Consider the following 17,102-nt stretch of genomic DNA (forward strand, 5'->3'; position numbering starts at 1 on the left):
GAGAATGAAAGGGATGGGGGAACTGGAACCTAAGCAAAGCTGTAGACCTGTTTAGCCTGAACAGAGCAGAAATATGTTCAGGAGCAGCAGGGAATAAGTTTGGCCAAGAGGGTGGGTGCAGGTAGCAAAGACCTTGGCGTTGTCATACAACCAGGAGTAAATGCGCACGTGGAAGGGAGCATGGGAGCCAAGCTGGGGGACTGCCATCCCAGACGCGGTGTCAGGCCAATGAAAGCCTAGCAAGGCTTCTTGCCTAAGGAAGCATTTTAGGAAGGGTGGGCGTGGAGAGTTGGGAGAAGGCTCGGCAGTCTATAGGGAAGTTGAATGGGAAGAATTTTCATCTTTCCATAGAACTGCAGCTTATTCAGGCTAGCAAATACACCTCTCCCAGTGCTTCCCATGGATTGATCCTGGGCCTGGGCTTTGGGGCAGCACCAGATGAAGAGATTTTCATGGTAGAGATTTTCTCAGTTTTATTGAGAGAAGAGGCACACAGATTCTGTGTGATCCTCCTAGAAGGTTCTAGATGTGAGCACCGGGGAAGATTAGAAGATCTGGAAGTCAACTCAGGAAGTTGTACAAGAGTAGAATAGTTGAAAAGGAAGGAACAAGGGGCAGCTAGGTGGCACAGTGTATAGAGCACTGGCCCTGGATTCAGAAGGTCCTGAGTTCAAATCTGGCCTCAGACACTTGACACTTACTAGCTGTGTGACCCTAGGCAAGTCACTTAACCCCAATTGCCTCACAAAAAAAAAAGAAAAAGAAAAGGAAGGAACAGAGAGATGGGAGGTTGGAAATGGGCACTTCCAGGTTGATGCCGTCTGTAGTGGTGTAGAATGAAGATCGCAAGATGGGGACTCTGACTTCTCTTTTCAAATAAACCCTCTTCTCTCCCTTGCACGGTCTGGCATTTAGCCCCAACTGCCTGATTTTCTGTTCCCTGTCTGTTACACCCCCACTGCCTCTCTACCTTTTGCACATCCCATTCATTCTCTGTCACTCTTGCCTGGCCATGCCCTTTCTCCTCACCCCTACTTTGTTGGATCCTTGGCGTCCTTCAAAGCACAACTCGGGGGCTGCCTCCAGGCCTCCTTTCTTGATCCCACAATGTGGGTGCCACCTCCTACCAGGCAGCTTTCCTGATCTCCCCAGTTGTTAATGAGCGGTCTTCACCTCCAGAAAATATCTCATTCCTTGAAGACCTTCACGTCCCCAGAGTCTTCTGCTAATCCTCATGTGGCATGGTCTTCTCATGTTTTATAGCTATGCTGAGACCCAGCAACGTCTGGATATTAGCCCAGCCCCTCCCTCCCTCCTCCAAAAAAAAAAAAAAAGTATGTGCCTAGTTTTGTACATTCCTCCCTGTGCCCATCTTGTTTTGTCCTGGCATAATGGCCTCCCTAAGGGCGGGGTGTTTTGTTTTCCTCTCCCTGGGACAATCCCTGGCGCTCTGTAGGTGCTCAACAAATACTTGTTGAGTTGTTCGAGTAGGGCAGGAGAAAGTGGCTTGGAGCTGGAGCCTTTCCTGCTTGTGCAGCACTTTTGTCCTGAGAATTCACCCCCAAGGAGGGCATTCAAACTCCTGCATGCCTTTTTTCTGAGCACTGTCGGCAAAGCCTCTGTAGACCAAGATGCCAGGGGTCAGTGCTCTTTGCATCATGATCGACCGAGCCCTGGTCCGCTCATTTTCTGGAACAGGGGAGGGGCCTTGTGGAATGGAGGCTTATCCTGTGAGCAGAAGTAAACCTCTCCAAATTCAGGGATAGCACAGGAGCAGACAGGAGGGGCTGTGTTCACAATCCGAGTTTAGAGCTGGGAGGGTTCTCAGGGATCATCTGTCCCTAGAATCTCAGAGGTCTGTTTCAGCCCAGACCTGACCAGGAATCCCTGCAGCATCACAGCCAGCCCCTCTCATTGTTTGGGCATTTCTAATGTGTGGAAGTTTTTCGTTCTGTTCTCTGAGGCCAAGCAAGCTAATTCCTCTCCCATGTGACACCCCTTCGAGTTCTTGAAGATAGCTACCACATCCCCCTTAAATGTTCTCTTCCAAGCTACATATCCCTAGAGGCTTCCACTAATCCTCATCTGGCATGGTTTGCATCTTCTCACATATTTTACAGATAAACTGAGGCTCCATAGATGTCTAGGCCCTACCCCAAGTCCTACTGTGCTATATACCTCTCTGGCCCCGAAGTAATAGGTAAGTCTATAATAAAGTGCTTTGAGATCCTCAGAAACAAAGGTACAAGAGGATTTTATTAACCCAGAGATGATTTGGGGTATTAATCCTTCACCCCCTGAGGGTCTTAGGGGGCAGCGAGAGATTGGCCTTCTTCATCTTTTTTAGTCTTGAGTTCTCGAGGAAGCATCAAATCCTGGATCATGTTGTAGGTGTCGCATTGTGGGGGAAAGGAATTTTTCTAATACAGAAAGGGAAGGAGAAAATGGGGTGATTAAACCTCAGTTCAATATATTTCCCAAGAGTGAAGGCCCTGCAGTAGGGGAGTAGTGCTGTTTGATCATGGAAGATACCATTTCATTTGGGGGGGGGGGGGGCGGCAATGAGGGTTAAGTGACTTGCCCAGGGTTACACAGCTGGTAAATGTCAAGTGTCCGAGGCCAGATTTGAACTCAGGTCCTCCTGAATCCAGGGCCAATGCATTATCCACTGCACCACCTGGCTGCCCCACCATTTCATTTTTTGTTTTGTTTTGTTTGTTTTGCAGGGCAATGGGGGTTACGTGACTTGCCCAGGGTCACACAGCTAGTAAGTGTAAAATGTCTGAGGCCGGATTTGAACTCAGGTCCTCCTGAATCCAGGGCCAATGCATTATCCACTGTGCCACCTAGCCGCCCCCTCTATTCACTTTTGTTGTTGGTTTTTTTTTTTTGTTTGTTTGTTTGTTTGTTTGTTTGTTTGTTTGTTTGTTTGTTTGTTTGTTTTTTTAGTGAGGCAATTGGGGTTAAGTGACTTGCCCAGAGTCACACAGCTAGTAAGTGTTAAGTGTCTGAGGCCGGATCCGAACCCAGGTACTCCTGACTCCAGGGCCGGTGCTTTATCCACTGCGCCACCTAGCTGCCCCATCCTCTATTCACTTTTAAAAATGAAATGGTGGGGGGGTGACCAGGTGGCACAGTGGATAAAGCACCAGCCCTGGATTCAGAAGTCCCTGAGTTCAAATCCGGCCTCAGACACTTTACACTTACTAGCTGTGTGACCCTGGGCAAGTCACTTAACCCCCATTGCCCCGCAAAAAAACCCCAAAACAAACCATGAATAGAGGTGAGCTGGCCCAGCAGCAAGAACAATGGAGAATAAGTCACAAGAAGGACTTCTTCACGTGAGTTGGGAGAACTTGAACCATGAGTAGCATCTCCTTTCTTGGGGGTTGGGAAGAAAGAAGAGAAATGGATTCCAATAAAGAGCAAGGGTAGGGTTCCAGTACAGGGAAAGTGATTCATGCTCACCCCCAGCATCAGTTTTAGCAGTCCTGATGGGCCCTTAGCCGGGGTCTTGGGTTTGGTGTACTTCACTTGGTATCGGACAGCACTGAGGAAGCCTCTCAGACCCGTTTCTGTGATTCGGTTCCCTAAATGCATAAGTGAGAAGAGAATGTTGCCTCTCAGCACACTGCCTCCCTCGCTAACCACTCCCAATTTAGTCCCTCATTTCTTCACATAGGCCTCCTTCTTCCTCCTGGGTCATCCTTAATCCCAAAGAGCCTATACTGCTGACTTCCCACCTACCCCATTCCTAAGCCCTTCTGCTTATTTCTCTCCACTTCCATCCCTTCCAGCCTCAAGTCTTGATCCAAACACACACTACCCTGGTTATTCACGGAGGCTGACTCCAGATGGGAAGCAGGAGTGGTGGGGAGTGGGGAAGAAAGGGTTGTTTGTCCCTGTTGGTGATGACAGGGCTCTGCAGTGCTAGAGAAAGACACTGAACCTCTTACTTTGGGAGTCAGGAGAGCTGGATATACTTACGAATAAGATTGAGGTGCATTAGGACTTTGTTTCCTGGCAAGAAAACCTTCCCATTTCTATGGTCCGTCTGCTCTAGAAGAGGATTGAGGATCTCAGTAGGCTCGGGTGTTACCTGTTCAGGATAGGAGGCAAAAGACAGGATCATCAAGCAGTCCCCCTCCCCCATTCTGACTGGCCGCTCTGGGCAGTTTTCATCCTTGGCACTAGTGGGAAGAGCCAGAGGAAGGGGTTGGGGAAAGGGGAGGCATTTGGAAGGGAGCCATCAGGTAGCTCCCACAGTCCTGTGGATAGCCAGAGACAAACAAAGGTGCCCGGTCTCCCCACAACCAAGGGTAGAGTTTGGATTACTGGTAGAGGTGGGGGAAGGGATCGCATCCTGGTGAGATGAAGGAGATCACTGTGTTCCATCTTTATCCACAGAGCAGAGCCAGAGCTATGTAGCCAACAATGAGTGATGCTGGTGAAGGGATCGGAAGATTGAAATGGAAATGGGGGGTTGGAGGAGAGGATCTGTAGGAAAGAGACGTTTTCTTCGCAGCAGAAGGCATGAGTGAGGAGATGGAGAGGGTTGGAGGTGGAGATTGGTTAGTTGGAGAAGACAATGACAGGTGCTGAGGGGAAGAAGGTCTGACTGAGCCACAGTGTTAGGCACTGGAGGAGGTGGTTGGGAGCTTACTGACATTCCTCCCTCTCCCCCATAATAAGAAGCAGTTTCCAACCTTTTTCTGAACCACTTCAGACTCAGCAAGGGTACTTCGTTTCTCCTTGGGCCCCGTCTTGGCCCCCTTTCCCCGACCAGGCTTCTGTTCTGGGATGGTTACCTCTGATGGTTGGGGAGAAGGAGTCAGAGGTGAAGTCCTAGATCTCTGAAGGCCCCCTCTGTGCTCCGTGTAGACTGAGCTAGTGAGGGCGGTAGGCATAGGAGAAAGAGCCGTGGAGTCTAGGTCCCACCGAGCTGCTAAATCATAGGACCCCATAACCTGACAATTTCCCACTGTAGGGAATGATACTAGATGCTCTAAGGTTTCTTTTATGTCTAGCACGTGGAGCATTGATTGAGCCCTGACCACACTGGAGGAGGGTCCCCTACCCTTATTTCAGGACATGAGGTCCTAGTGAAGCCACCGGTGCCCAGAGAAAATGAACGGGATACTCACTCCCTTTAGAACCCTTGCTAGTATCTTCTTTCTTTGGGGTATTCTGTGTGGGGGATGTCCCAGACCCGGGCTTCTCCTCTTTCTTGGCTACTTCCTGCAGGAGTCGGGGGGGGGGGGGGGGGGGAGGGGATGATGATAGTAAAAGCTCACATTTACAAAGCACTTTATTCAGGACAGTCGTGGGAGGGAGGCCAAGGCCACTAAGTGCTGCCACCCCCATGTTTAGAGATGAGGAAACGAGTCAGAGGTGAAATTCCTCATTCAGGATTGCATTGCTATAAAATGCCAGTCAGCCTTCAAACCCAGGTCTCTGCTGACTCTAGTTCAACAGCCTTTCCACCTCCACCAGGGGGTTTCCAACCTTTCTTATTCCCTTAGCTTTTAGTAAACATTCCAATGTTTCCTATTCAGTCTAAAAGGAAATAAATTCTAGGACTTAGAAAGCTTATGCATGTTAAGAATTAGTTCTCATAGGACGAGTTAATTAGAAAATAGTTCCTGTAACCCCTTGACAAACTCCTTATCCCTCCTGGTGGGGGTGATAGTGCTGCAACTTGGGAACCCCTAACCAAAGCCCTGACACTCAAAGTCTAGGATCCCCTTAACTGTGGTTCTATGGTTTTTCTAGGGCTGGGGTAGGATACTAGGCCAAAATGCTACCTTCTCAAATTCTTTCCCATGGGACGTTCTCTCTCTCTCACACACACACACACACACACACACACCTTGGAAACGCTCTTCCCATCCATCTCCCTTGTCCCACCCATCTCAAGACCTACAACCTTTTCCTTCTTCTTGCCCGATGCGCCTTTGGTTGTCTTGGGTGCCTGAAGCTTGTCAATGGCCCCAGTACTACCAGCCCCCAACAGAGGCCGATCTCGTTCTCCGTGACGGGAGGAAGTAGGCTATAGGAAGGGGCAGAAAGGCAGTCGGCACCCCTTAGTCTGCTCTGGGAAGAGGTAGCCTCCTTCCTAGGTAGGGACCTAGCTGGCAGCAGACCAGCCACTCCCCTCTTGTTGGATCTATAAAATGCTTTGAGATCCTTTAGCTGAAGATGGGGCGGGGGGGGGGTACAGCTGAGTTTTAGATTGCTAGAAAAGGAAGAAATCTTAAGAGATCAGCTAGTTCCTTATTGTACAGATGAAGAAACTGAGGTGGGGGGAGGGGCGCAGTGTTAGAGGTTCTAGCATGCCTAAGGTCACAAGGTAGTAGTAGAGCAGGGCCTTTAATGGGGTTCAGTTAGGGGCTCTGAGATACTGATGGGGGAGACGGCATAAAAAGGGGTGAAGGAAGGTGTAAGGGCATAGAAAACTTCCTAAGAAAGGGAAGTGCCACGTTAGAGTGTGAGGGAGAATAAGGCCATCCTGCCCGGAAGTTATGGGAGGCGCTGAATAGATTAATTTAGATTTCTGCAGCCGTCTGGGTCCCTCACCGATCCTCTTATTATTCTTGTTCGGTCCTGAGCCCCCTTCTCTAGCAGAAGTCGCCGGCGTTCGACCACCTCTATGTGTGTTAGTTCAAAAGGCTGCAGAACCTGAGGCAGGAGGCAGGTGGTGGGAAGCTCAGGGCTCCTCCGGCCACCACATTCCCCCCAAGATAGGACTCTCCAGCCCCACCCACCTCAGCTATCTTCAGTGCACCCTGGTCCTGGATGCGATTGTGGGCCAGGGACAGCCAGAGCAGGGAGCGGTTCAGCCGCAGGCCCTGGGGAAAGGAGAAGAGAGCTGGAGGGGCTGGAAGCAGCCCCTTCCCTGGCCAGGTAGTTCACCTCTAGTTCCCAGGCCCCAGCAACCCCCGCCTCCTATTTTGTTTCCTACCAGTCCTAGCTCCACTCCCCTCTCCAAGAACTCTTGCCCTTACTTCCCCATTGTCCTATCTCCCACACCTTCCCTCTGGTCCCCAGGACCGCCTAGCCCTTCCCCACCCTACTCAGTCCCTACGGTTCTGTTCTTCCTCAAGGCCCTTTCCCAATCTCCAGTCCCCCCATCTCTTTCCCACACCCCAAAGCCCTTCCCTTCTAGTTCCTAGGGTCATAGCCTTCAGTCCTGCCTCCCCCTGCCCTGCTGTGCATCATCTTCTTTTCCTCCCTAGCTCCTCATAGTCCCTCCTGCCCTCCCCCTTAGCTCTCCTCTCCTGTCCCCATCTCCTGTCTCCATTCCCTGTATCCCACCAATGGCCCCATCCCTCACTTCTGCAATGTAGCCAGCCCCCTTATCTCCAATGTGGTTGTATCCCAGGTTGAGAGAGACCAGGGTTCGGTTGCTGGTGCGCAGCGTGGACAGTGCCTGGCCCAGGAGTTGTGCGCCCTGGTCATCGATGTTGTTGTTCCTCAGGGACAAGTGTGTGATGCTGGGAGAAGGGGAATGTAGGAGGACGAGGGAGGCCTGGGACCACCGGGATCGGGGACAGAAAGGCCACAGAGCAATGGGCAAATGGGGTTGGAGGTAGGAAGGCCTTGGAAGTCAAGGGATTCCTGACAGAACCTGACTGAGGGAAGTTTGGGGGGTCACAGTGGGGAGAGTTGGGCAACAGGTTGAGAGGTCCCTAAGGGAGGGGACGTGGGCTTGGAGGGGTGGGAGAGAAGATAAGTGAGTTAGGTTGGGACCATCTGAGGTGATGGAGAGCACAGAGAAAGGGAATGTCCACCCACCCCAATTTGAAAGCTCGAGGTGGGACAGGATCCAGGGAATGGGAGGAAAGGGGAAAGGCTCACGTGCTTTCCGGGACCATGAGTCTATGGTAAGACTGCTCCACTATCGGGTTTCCCTCCAGAGACACCTTCCTGATCAGGGATTGGGGACATCAGCAAAAGAGCAGCCCCATGACCCGTGATGGGCAGGAGAGGCAGAGGAGAGAGGAAGGGTATAGGGCAGAAGTCACCTAAGGAAGGGGACCGCTGAGGTCCTCGCAAACAACCTAGAAGCATGTCCATGGGGCACCCTGCTGCGGGGAGAGCAGGGGTCCAGCATTTTACTGACAGATCACAACCCTGTAGGAACTTTAACAGTATTAGGCTAAGTGTGAGAAGCAAGGACTGACTAGCCAGGGCTGAGAACTGCCTAACCCAACTATGAGAAATGTAAAGAATCGTCGACAGCCTGGTTGTAGTCCCAGATCTAGATCCAAACGGGACCTCAGAAGCCCTCTCCTCCAAAACTCTCATTTTACACATGAGCTGGGGTCTAGGGAGATGCCCACGGTCACATACGTGGTGAGTACTATAGGCAGAATTTGAACCCAAGTCCTCTGATTCTACTGTACCACAGGTTCAGGGTACAGCCTGGAGGTAGAATGGAAGAGGAGCCAACCGCAGGGGTCAAAATGGCGAGTTAAGTGGGAGTGCCTTTTCAACTGGTGGAGCAGATCGATGGTCTCTTGGAATTCCCGGGCTACCAGAGACTGGCAAGACCCAAACCCCACCCCAGCCCAGAAGCTTTAAGATCATCATTCTTGAGCTAGAAGGGAACTTTGTGGTCATCTAGTCCAACACTTGATGAGGAAACTGAGGCCCAAAAAGGTTAAGTGAATTGCCCCAAGGTCATACAGGAAGTGACAGTGGTGGGATTTGAATCCAGTTCCTCAGACCCTCAAACTTTACTGTGACCGTGTTGAAAATGTGGCTGGGGGCAGCTAGGTGGCGCAGTGGATAGAGCACCAGCCCTGGATTCAGGAGGACCTGAGTTCAAATCCGGCCTCAGACACTTAACACTTACTAGCTGTGTGACCCTGGGCAAGTCACTTAACCCCAATTGCCTCACTAAAAAAAAAAAAAAATGTGGCTGGCTCCCCTGGGATGAGGGCCCTGTGAAGGCCCTGTAGGGGCCCTTTGGATGGTGGTGGAAAAAATGCTTCCCTAAGTCTAGGAGTTCTCTGTAGCCTTTCAGAATGGTTTTTCCTGGGAGAGAGTTAAGAAGGTGAGAGAGAACTCCAGATGGGACAAGACAGGATGCAAATCAGTCCTTCTGTCCCTACTGCTGGAGGCCCATGCTATCTAGAGGACACTCCTGCCTCCTTCTTTCCCAGGGATATTTCTTCCCCTTGAAAGTATGTCCTCCCAAGCTGTTTAAACTTTTCTATTTGCTGGCATGGCCTGGGGGCTGGAAGACAAAGCTCAGAGCCAGGGTGCAGTTAGAATAATCACGGCACCCTCCCCTCCTCCATTACTGCTGTTGTCCCCAAGGAAGGCCACATTTCAACAACTGAGTTGAAAAAGGTTTAGACTGAGAATCAGCACAAACAGGTTCCACTTCCTGCTTTCACACCAACTCTGTTTCTTCCTTTCTAAAATGAGGGATGATGTGCTTTCTTCTGCTCCTTCTAGCTCTCAGGCTACATATCTATGTGTGGGTGCCATTTGACTCTGTCTCAGGTTAGCCTCAATTTCAGTAAAACCCAGCTGAATTTCCCTTGGTGACCAGGCAAATCTCTTCCCCTTTTTGCTTCTCCAGTTTTCTCCTCTGGGTTCAATGATCTCTAAGGTTCCCCTTGAAGATCTAATGATAAATTAAGGGTTGGGGATGATTGGCTTCAAGAACTCTTTCAGTCCCATGCTTGAAAGCATCCGTCTCTTTGATGTAAATTTTGTGACTCCCCCACCCCACCATTCCCAGTAGTCATTCAATTTCTTGGATGCCAAATGTGAAGAAACAACTGATTTCCTATATGCCAAATGTAAAGAAATAACTGACCTCAGCATCTAGTTATCAAGAATAATTAATTTATAGGCAGCTAAGGTGGCACAGCAGATAGAGGGCCAGGCCTTGAGTCAGGAGGATCTGAGTTCAAATCTGGGCCTCAGACACTTACTAGTTGTGTGACCGTGGGCAAATCACTTAACCCTGATTACCTCAAAACAACAACAAAAAAAGTTAATTCATTAAAATAAGAGGCTACCAAATTACCTGCTGCTTCTGAGCTTTCTATGGATAGGTAGACTCCCTAGCAATCTTGAGGTATGCTGGGGGAGTCTCCATCTTCCCCTATAGGCTGCTGTTTAGCCCCCTTCCCTAGCTGAGGTGACCTTTCGTGTCACCTGTCAGGCTGTTTTGTGGTGCTGGTCTCAGGTACAGTTCTCAAGTCAGGAGACTTGATGTACTGAGTCAAAGTGATCTGGGGTAAAGGCCCTGTCACAGGGAGCTAACCACCTGTACCAGAGCCCCTAGGTGAGTGAACATGAGTCAGGAGCAGCAGTAATCATTTATCAATTCAAGACCTGTCGTTGACTTTCTCGTAGGCACTTGAAGCTACAGAAAATGAGAGTTCGGGTTGCCAAAGTAATAAAACATCTCTCCCTCACTTTTTTTAAAATTTTACTGTCTTAAAAAAGAAAGTCTGCTAAAAAGCATGTTTATGTTTTACTTACTGTCCTCACATTCATTCTTTCACCATACACCATGAGGCAGTGTGTGTGCTGTTATTCCCATGTTACAGAAGAGGCAGCACATAGCTAGTTTATGCCAGAGCTGGGACTAGAGCCCAAATCTCCACAGTAACAATGTTGTAGGCTCTCTTCTCTCTGTGGTTCTTAACCTGGGATCCATGATCACCCAAATCCTGGATAGATTTCAGGGGGGATCTGTGAACTTGGATGGTAAAAATAAAATACATCTTTGTTTTTACTCTAACTGAAATTTAGGATTTCCTTCCATTATGATGTTTTTTTAAAAAATCATTCTAAGAATGGGTCCAAAGGCTTTACTAGACTGTCAGAATGGTTCATGACCCTACGCTCTTGTTGAGTTCCTCGTCTCCCATGAATTTTGTTTGTTTTGGTTTTTGGTTTTGGGGGGCAATGGGGGTTAAGTGACTTGTCCATGGTCATGCAGCTAGTAAGTGTCAGGTATCTGAGGCTGGATTTGAACTCAGGTCCGACTAAATCCAGGTCAGGTGCTTTATCCACTGCACCACCTCACTGTCCCCTCCCATGAATTTTTAAGATCATAGATTTAGAGCTGGAAGGAAGCCCAAGGCCATCTGGTCCAAATACTTCATTTTACAAATGGGTAAACTGAGGCTTGGGGAGGTCCAGCATGCTTTTCATTACAATGAGGTGCATTCTTGTCCAAAAAAAACCAGCCAAAGGGCTTCAGGCAGACCATGAAGGAAAAAAAGGAAACTAGTTGGGAACAGAGAAAGGCAAGACTCCCAGAGATTCCAACCTGGAAAATTCTCAAGTTGAGGGAAGGATAATTGGGCCTGGAGCCAAGGGGAGAAAACCCAGAGACCCACAGCTCTCTCTACCTGGGATAGGGAAACCAAGGAAAAGGACCTTGGGCATGGATGAAGGAGGCTGGGAACTAGGAGAACTTGTATGACTGTCTTCTGTAAACTCTTCTTTTTACCACACTTGGTACTTTCTGTTTCATCTTCCCTTTTTAGTAAAAATTCTTCAAAACAAAACCAAAAACCTGTGATATCTGACCTCTCCAAGGCCTCATTTTCCTTCTCTGTAAAATGGAGGATTGGACTTGAGGATTTTGAGATTGTCAATCTGAAGGCTAGGAATTTCGCACCCAGTAGTCGAAGGGTGTGTACTGGGGTAAAGGGAAGGGGTAGGGGTGGGGGGGCAGATCGGGGAAGAAGTTTGTTCTTTTCAGATCTGCAGAGTAAGGCATCAAAAGTCATTTGGTCTACAGGAGCAGCTATGGCGCAGTGGATAGAGCACCAGCCCTGGAGTCAGGAGTACCTGAGTTCAAATCCAGCTTCAGACACTTGACACTTAATAGCTGTGTGACCCTGGGCAAGTCACTTAACCCCTGTTGCCCGCCAAAAAAAAAAAGTCATTTGGTCTTGGGGGCAGGCAGGTGGCACAGTGGATAGAGCACCAGCCCTGGATTCAGGAGGACCTAAGTTCAAATCTAGCCTCAGACACTTAACAGTTACTAGCTGGGGCAGCTAGGTGGCTCAGCGGATAGAGCACCGGCCCTGGATTCAGGAGGACCTGAGTTCAAATGCGGCCTCAGACACTTAACACTTACTAGCTGTATGACCTTGGGCAAGTCACTTAACCCCAATTGCCTCACCAAAAAACCAACCAAAACAAAACAAAAAACCAGTTACTAGCTGTATGACCCTGGGCAAGTCATTTAACCCCAATTGCCTCACCAAAAAAAAAAACAAAAGTCATTTGGTCCAATTTTGTTTTACACACGAGAAAACTGAAGCTCAAAGAAGAGGTAGGATTTGAACCAAGATCTTGTTAGGGAAGAGGTATGAGGGAAAAGTATTCCCAGCCTCCTAGGTGCCCACCTGTTCCCAGCCCTCCCCCTTGCCCCATCCCCCATCTACCTAGGGCTTTGGAGGATAGGACTTCTCCCTGCCCTTTTCTGCTTACTTGAGAGTGGAGGCACAAGTTGGGATGAGGGCAATGAAGGTAGTCAAGGTCTCATCAGTCAGCCCCACTTTCCACATGCTGAGGTACAAGGGAAGGCGATCAGTTCAGGCATCCAGCACCCTAGGGCCCAAGGGTGGTAGTCCCTCCCCCATGTCCCATAGGCCCCTCTAAACATTCCCCTCCATAACCGCACCCTGTTATTCTTGTCCTTGATTAGCCCTATCCTCACCACAGAATTTCTCTCCCATCCCCCTGATATCAGCCAGGACATCCTATACTCCCAGAAAGTGCTCCAGTCCCACCTCCACCCCAAGTCTTCTTCCTAGTCCCCTAGGAACCTCCCTTTCCTATCAACAACCCTGGGAAGGAGTGCTCTTATGATCCCAGTTTTACAGTTAAGGAAACTGAAGCAAACAGATGTGAAATTATTTGCCCGGGGCTGTACAGCTAGTAACAGGCAGGATTAGAACTTGGGTCTTCTGGACACCTCCTCCAGAGTCTGGCTCCTTTTCACCTTCGGGACCCACTCCCCCCTTATTCCTCAACATTTTTCCCTCAGTCCCTTCTTAGAAGTTCCTTCCCCCCCCCCCAAATCTTCAAACACCACCCCCCATCCCTGACAGGCCCCTCCCTCACTTGATAGCTTGCAGCTGGGTGAGAGAGGGCAGACACTTGCTGAAAATACCCAGAATTGGATCTGCCAGTTTCCAACCTGGAAGGAGAAAGGAAGCTGAATTCCAAGTAGTAAGGGTTGAGTCCTGGGGCAGGGGCCTGAGGAGGGAGGCTCACCTCGGATGAAGATTTCCCGAACTGACTTGGGGTCCTCTTGCTCCTGCTCCACCTGGATGGTGGGCCGGAAGAAGGCATACTTGTTCTCAATCTGGAGGAGGCTGTTTTGGCTACAGGAGGCAGAGACCCGCTGTTCCTCCACTGTGGACATGTGGGTAGGGGGTCTCAATCATCCCCTTCCCCCCACGCTTTGTCCTCCACCCCCATCTCGCTCTAGCCTCTTCAGGAGACTGGGGGCTGAGAGGAACCTTAGAGACAATTGAGTCCAACCCTTTTCCAGATGAGGAAGACCTCATCTATACATACATCTGTTAAAGATGATCCAAAAAGGTCAGATGACCTGCCTATCTGTGGTTCATACAAGTAGCAAACACCAGGTCTCCAAGCACTTTATTCCCTGGGGTTCCGAAGCCCAGGTTGCAGAACATAGAGGGGGGGAATGGCTTAGAAGAGAGTTGGGGGGCAGCTATGTGGCGCAGTGGATAGAGCACCAGCCCTGGAGTCAGGAGTACCTGAGTTCAAATCCAGCCTCAGACACTTAACACTTATTAGCTGTGTGACCCTGGGCAAGTCACTTAACCCCAATTGCCTCACTAAAAAAAAAAAAAGAGAGTTGGGAAAGAGAGCCTAGTTCTACCTGTCTCCTAGCCTGCATGGGGCTGCATGAGCAGGAGAGTTGGGGAAATAAATAGTGGAGAAAGAGCACTTCCCCAGTCATCCTCATTATTAACATTTCTATAGGCCCTGGGCCCACTGCAGACTCTCTCCCGTGCACACCCCTGTGCCCCTAGGATCAGTCTGATGGGGAGGCTTGGGGCATAGTCAAAATGGCCCAGGTCTGTCAGAGACTGTTGGGGGTAGTGAGAAGGGAGGAACTGAGCGGGTTCACTCACCCACCGGCTTTTCAGAGGCAGAAGTGGAGCGACCATGATTGCGGACAACTACTTTGGGGAAGTCTGTATATCCCGAACGAGTACAGAGTTCTACAAAGTCCTGTTCCAGGATCCCCACGCACTGGTACTCCTCTGAGGGAGGAAGGGAGAGAAGGGAGGGAAGGGAGAGGGATTAGCCTGGACCCTCAGCAATGGCACATCATGTCCACCAGGGGGAAGAAAAGACCAGGAATCCTGACTACAGTTTCCGAGTAAACTAGAACACACTAGAACAACATCTTGCCATTCCCCCCACCCCCTCCCAGTCCCACTGTTTCTCCATCTCCCTGCCCTACCTCAGCCTCTAGAGCTTCCTCACCCCCTGCCCTTTTGCTCTTTCCTCATCTCCTGCCCTTCTCTTATTCTGTGTCTTTATTCTAGTCTGTCTCCTAATCCCCTGCCCCTCTACCCGTTTCCTCATACATAGACTGCCTCTCTTCCCAAAGATCCCCCCAACCCAGCTCTTCATTTCCCTCAAGGGCAAAGAACTGTGGGCAGCTAGGTGGCGCAGTGGATAGAGCACTGGCCCTGGAGTCAGGAGTACCTGAGTTCAAATCCGACCTAAGACACTTAACACTTACTAGCTGTGTGACCCTGGGCAAGTCACTTAACCCCAATTGCCTCACCAAAAAAAAAAAAAAAAAGGGCAAAGAGCTGTGTTGTCCCAAGCCCTCTGCAACCTCAGAGCCCTGCTCTGGGCATGGGCAATGAGCTAAAGAACAGAGAGCCCTGGAATAGGCGTCCTGGACTGGTTCTGCCAGCAGCTTTCTGTGGGAAAGGCATTTACTGTGGGCATGCTATGCACCCGGCACCGTGGTGGGTAGAGAAGGAAATGCAAAGGTAACTAAGGCTTCAATCGGCCCAACAGCTTACAGTCTAGTCCAAGAGGGAAGACAAAATTCAGATAAAAATTCAAATAAAAAGCCAGTCCAAAGCAGGTTGTGCCCTAGGACTTCACCAACTTTACTAGGCACCTACTGTGTTGTACAAAGAGCACAGTGCTTGGCGTTAGGGGATATAGAAAGTTAAGATACAACACAGCCCCTGCCTTTATGGAACTGACAGATCAGTCTAACAATCCAGGCTCTTCCCCTTACTACTTGTGTTATTTTAAGTAAATAACTTTGCCTTTCCAACCCGTAAAATCAGGGGCTTGGACCGCATAGCCTGTAAGGAAAGTCCCTTCAAGTTCTATAAATTTCATATAGGAGTGCCCATCTCAGACTGGGGGTAATCAAGAAAGGTTTCCTGGAAATTTGAGTTGGACCTTGAAAGCTAGGTGAGCTTTGGATCAATACTGCAGCCTGAGGGTAGGAGACTGCAGGCGTGAGCAGATACATACCAGGGTAGGAATGGACAAAAAGGATTTAGGAGGCAGTAGTGAAGGAGCCAGTTTGGCTGGAGGAGAGGATGGGAGATAAGGAAGTCAGTTAACCTCTCAGGCTTCCGTTTTCCTCCACACACACCAAAAATGGAGCCAAATAATAGATGACAAATGATGAACATGAATGCCTTGAAAAGTTAAAAGCCTTGGACAAATGGGAGATGCTACAGGTGAACTGAGGGTGGTCATAGATATCACCTAGTCCAAATTCTTCCTTTTACAAACTAGTATATGAAGGCCTAGAGAAGTTGAGTGAGTTGTCCCAGTCTATGCAGCTAGCTACTTAAAGACTTAGAATTTGAACCCAGGTCCTCTGCATCCAAATCTACTGCTCTGACCCCCTACACCACACTTCTGGTCAGGAACCTCTGTGTGCCCTGGTATATTATTTTCCTCTTTCCCTTATTTTTCTCCTCTCCCCTTTAAGTCATACCTGGATTTTTTGGTTCCTCCTCACCCACAGGAGGTAGGACAGGTGGTGGTTTCTCCTTTACCACCCTGTCTCCTTTCTTCACCATCTTCCCTGAGACATCTGGGGTTTTGGGTGCTGGAGAAATGTGGGAGAGGGGAGAGCTGGTTGAACCCATCCCTCTTTATCCCTCGTAGGAGTCGAATTCCGCTTTGGTCCTAGAGCCGTGAGCGTTCCCTCCGTCCCAACCCTCGTTCCCTCCAAACACTCTATTTCCCAGCCCCTCTCAGACTCTTGGTGTGTAGGAGGGCTAAGAGGAATGAGAGCCAAACAATCAGTAGTATCCTTATTTGAGCTAGAGAGCTCATTCGAGAGCCCCCTGAAATGGCAGCAACAGAGCGAGATTGGAAGAGAAGGATGGATTAGGGTTTGGAGTGCAGGGGAACGGAATGGGGGAGATTGGGGGGGAGGCTTGAAGAGAAGGGAACTGGGAGGAAAAGCTGAAGGGGAAGGGTCTGGGAGAAACTGGAGGGGGGGGGGATTGGACGAGTCGGGACTGGGTGAGGTTGGAGTGGACCTGGTTGGGGGAGGTTGGAGGAGAGGAGCAGCTGAGTGAGGTTGGAGGGATTAAAGCTAGGGCTGGGGGCTGGGGGGTGGGAGTGGGGGTGTCCGAGAAAGAAGTGGAAGATTTGAGGGGACCAGGGTAGAGTCAGAGAGACTGGAGGAAGGGGGACGGAGGAGTTCCTGGGAATTGGGATTTGGAGGAGGTCCACTCCTCGGCTCCCCGACCTGCACCCCCGGCTCCTGTGCGTCCCTTTTTCTCCAGGACAACGGGATTTAAGCCAGGGAGGACTGGCGGTCGGGTAGGCGGGCCAGGAGACAACTGCGGGTCGCTCGCGCTGTCTGCAGAGGGCGCTGCTGGGCTAGGAGCGCCTTGCGAGCTGCTGCCTCAGAGCGCATGCGTGCCTATCTGTCTAGGCTTCTGGACCGGGCGGAGCTGGGCACGGGACTGTCCTGGGTCGCGAGACAGCGGCGCTGCTGAGTGACAGGGGGCTGGGCAGCGGTGAAGGGTTCAGCTTGTGGTGTAGCTCTGAGTATTGATTGATCTCAG

At 50.1% G+C, this 17,102-nt stretch overlaps 1 protein-coding gene across 4 annotated transcripts; it reads right to left on the bottom strand.

The window, feature by feature from the left end:
- Positions 1 to 2,268: 2,268 nt before the first annotated feature.
- LRRC71 (leucine rich repeat containing 71) lies at positions 2,269 to 16,774 on the bottom strand. 4 transcript variants are annotated; one of them, XM_043963580.1, is made up of 15 exons: positions 16,016 to 16,774; positions 14,160 to 14,291; positions 13,267 to 13,376; positions 13,114 to 13,127; positions 12,478 to 12,555; positions 7,858 to 7,926; positions 7,334 to 7,493; positions 6,765 to 6,848; positions 6,577 to 6,678; positions 5,927 to 6,049; positions 5,145 to 5,238; positions 4,707 to 4,810; positions 3,988 to 4,099; positions 3,469 to 3,590; positions 2,269 to 2,420 (listed from the first exon to the last, which is right to left on the bottom strand). In XM_043963580.1, exons 1-15 carry the CDS (start codon positions 16,167 to 16,169, stop codon positions 2,307 to 2,309), a joined length of 1,572 nt encoding a protein of 523 aa, XP_043819515.1. In that variant the 5' UTR covers positions 16,170 to 16,774; the 3' UTR covers positions 2,269 to 2,306. The 4 variants fall into 4 exon arrangements, with proteins under 4 accessions (XP_043819515.1, XP_043819514.1, XP_043819516.1 ...); XM_043963579.1 differs by having other exon boundaries at positions 13,114 to 13,189; positions 13,267 to 13,407; XM_043963581.1 differs by having other exon boundaries at positions 13,114 to 13,189; positions 14,164 to 14,291; positions 16,016 to 16,151.
- Positions 16,775 to 17,102: the final 328 nt, after the last annotated feature.

This window comes from Dromiciops gliroides, chromosome 4 (genome assembly GCF_019393635.1).
Source record: "Dromiciops gliroides isolate mDroGli1 chromosome 4, mDroGli1.pri, whole genome shotgun sequence".
NCBI lineage: Eukaryota > Metazoa > Chordata > Mammalia > Microbiotheria > Microbiotheriidae > Dromiciops > Dromiciops gliroides.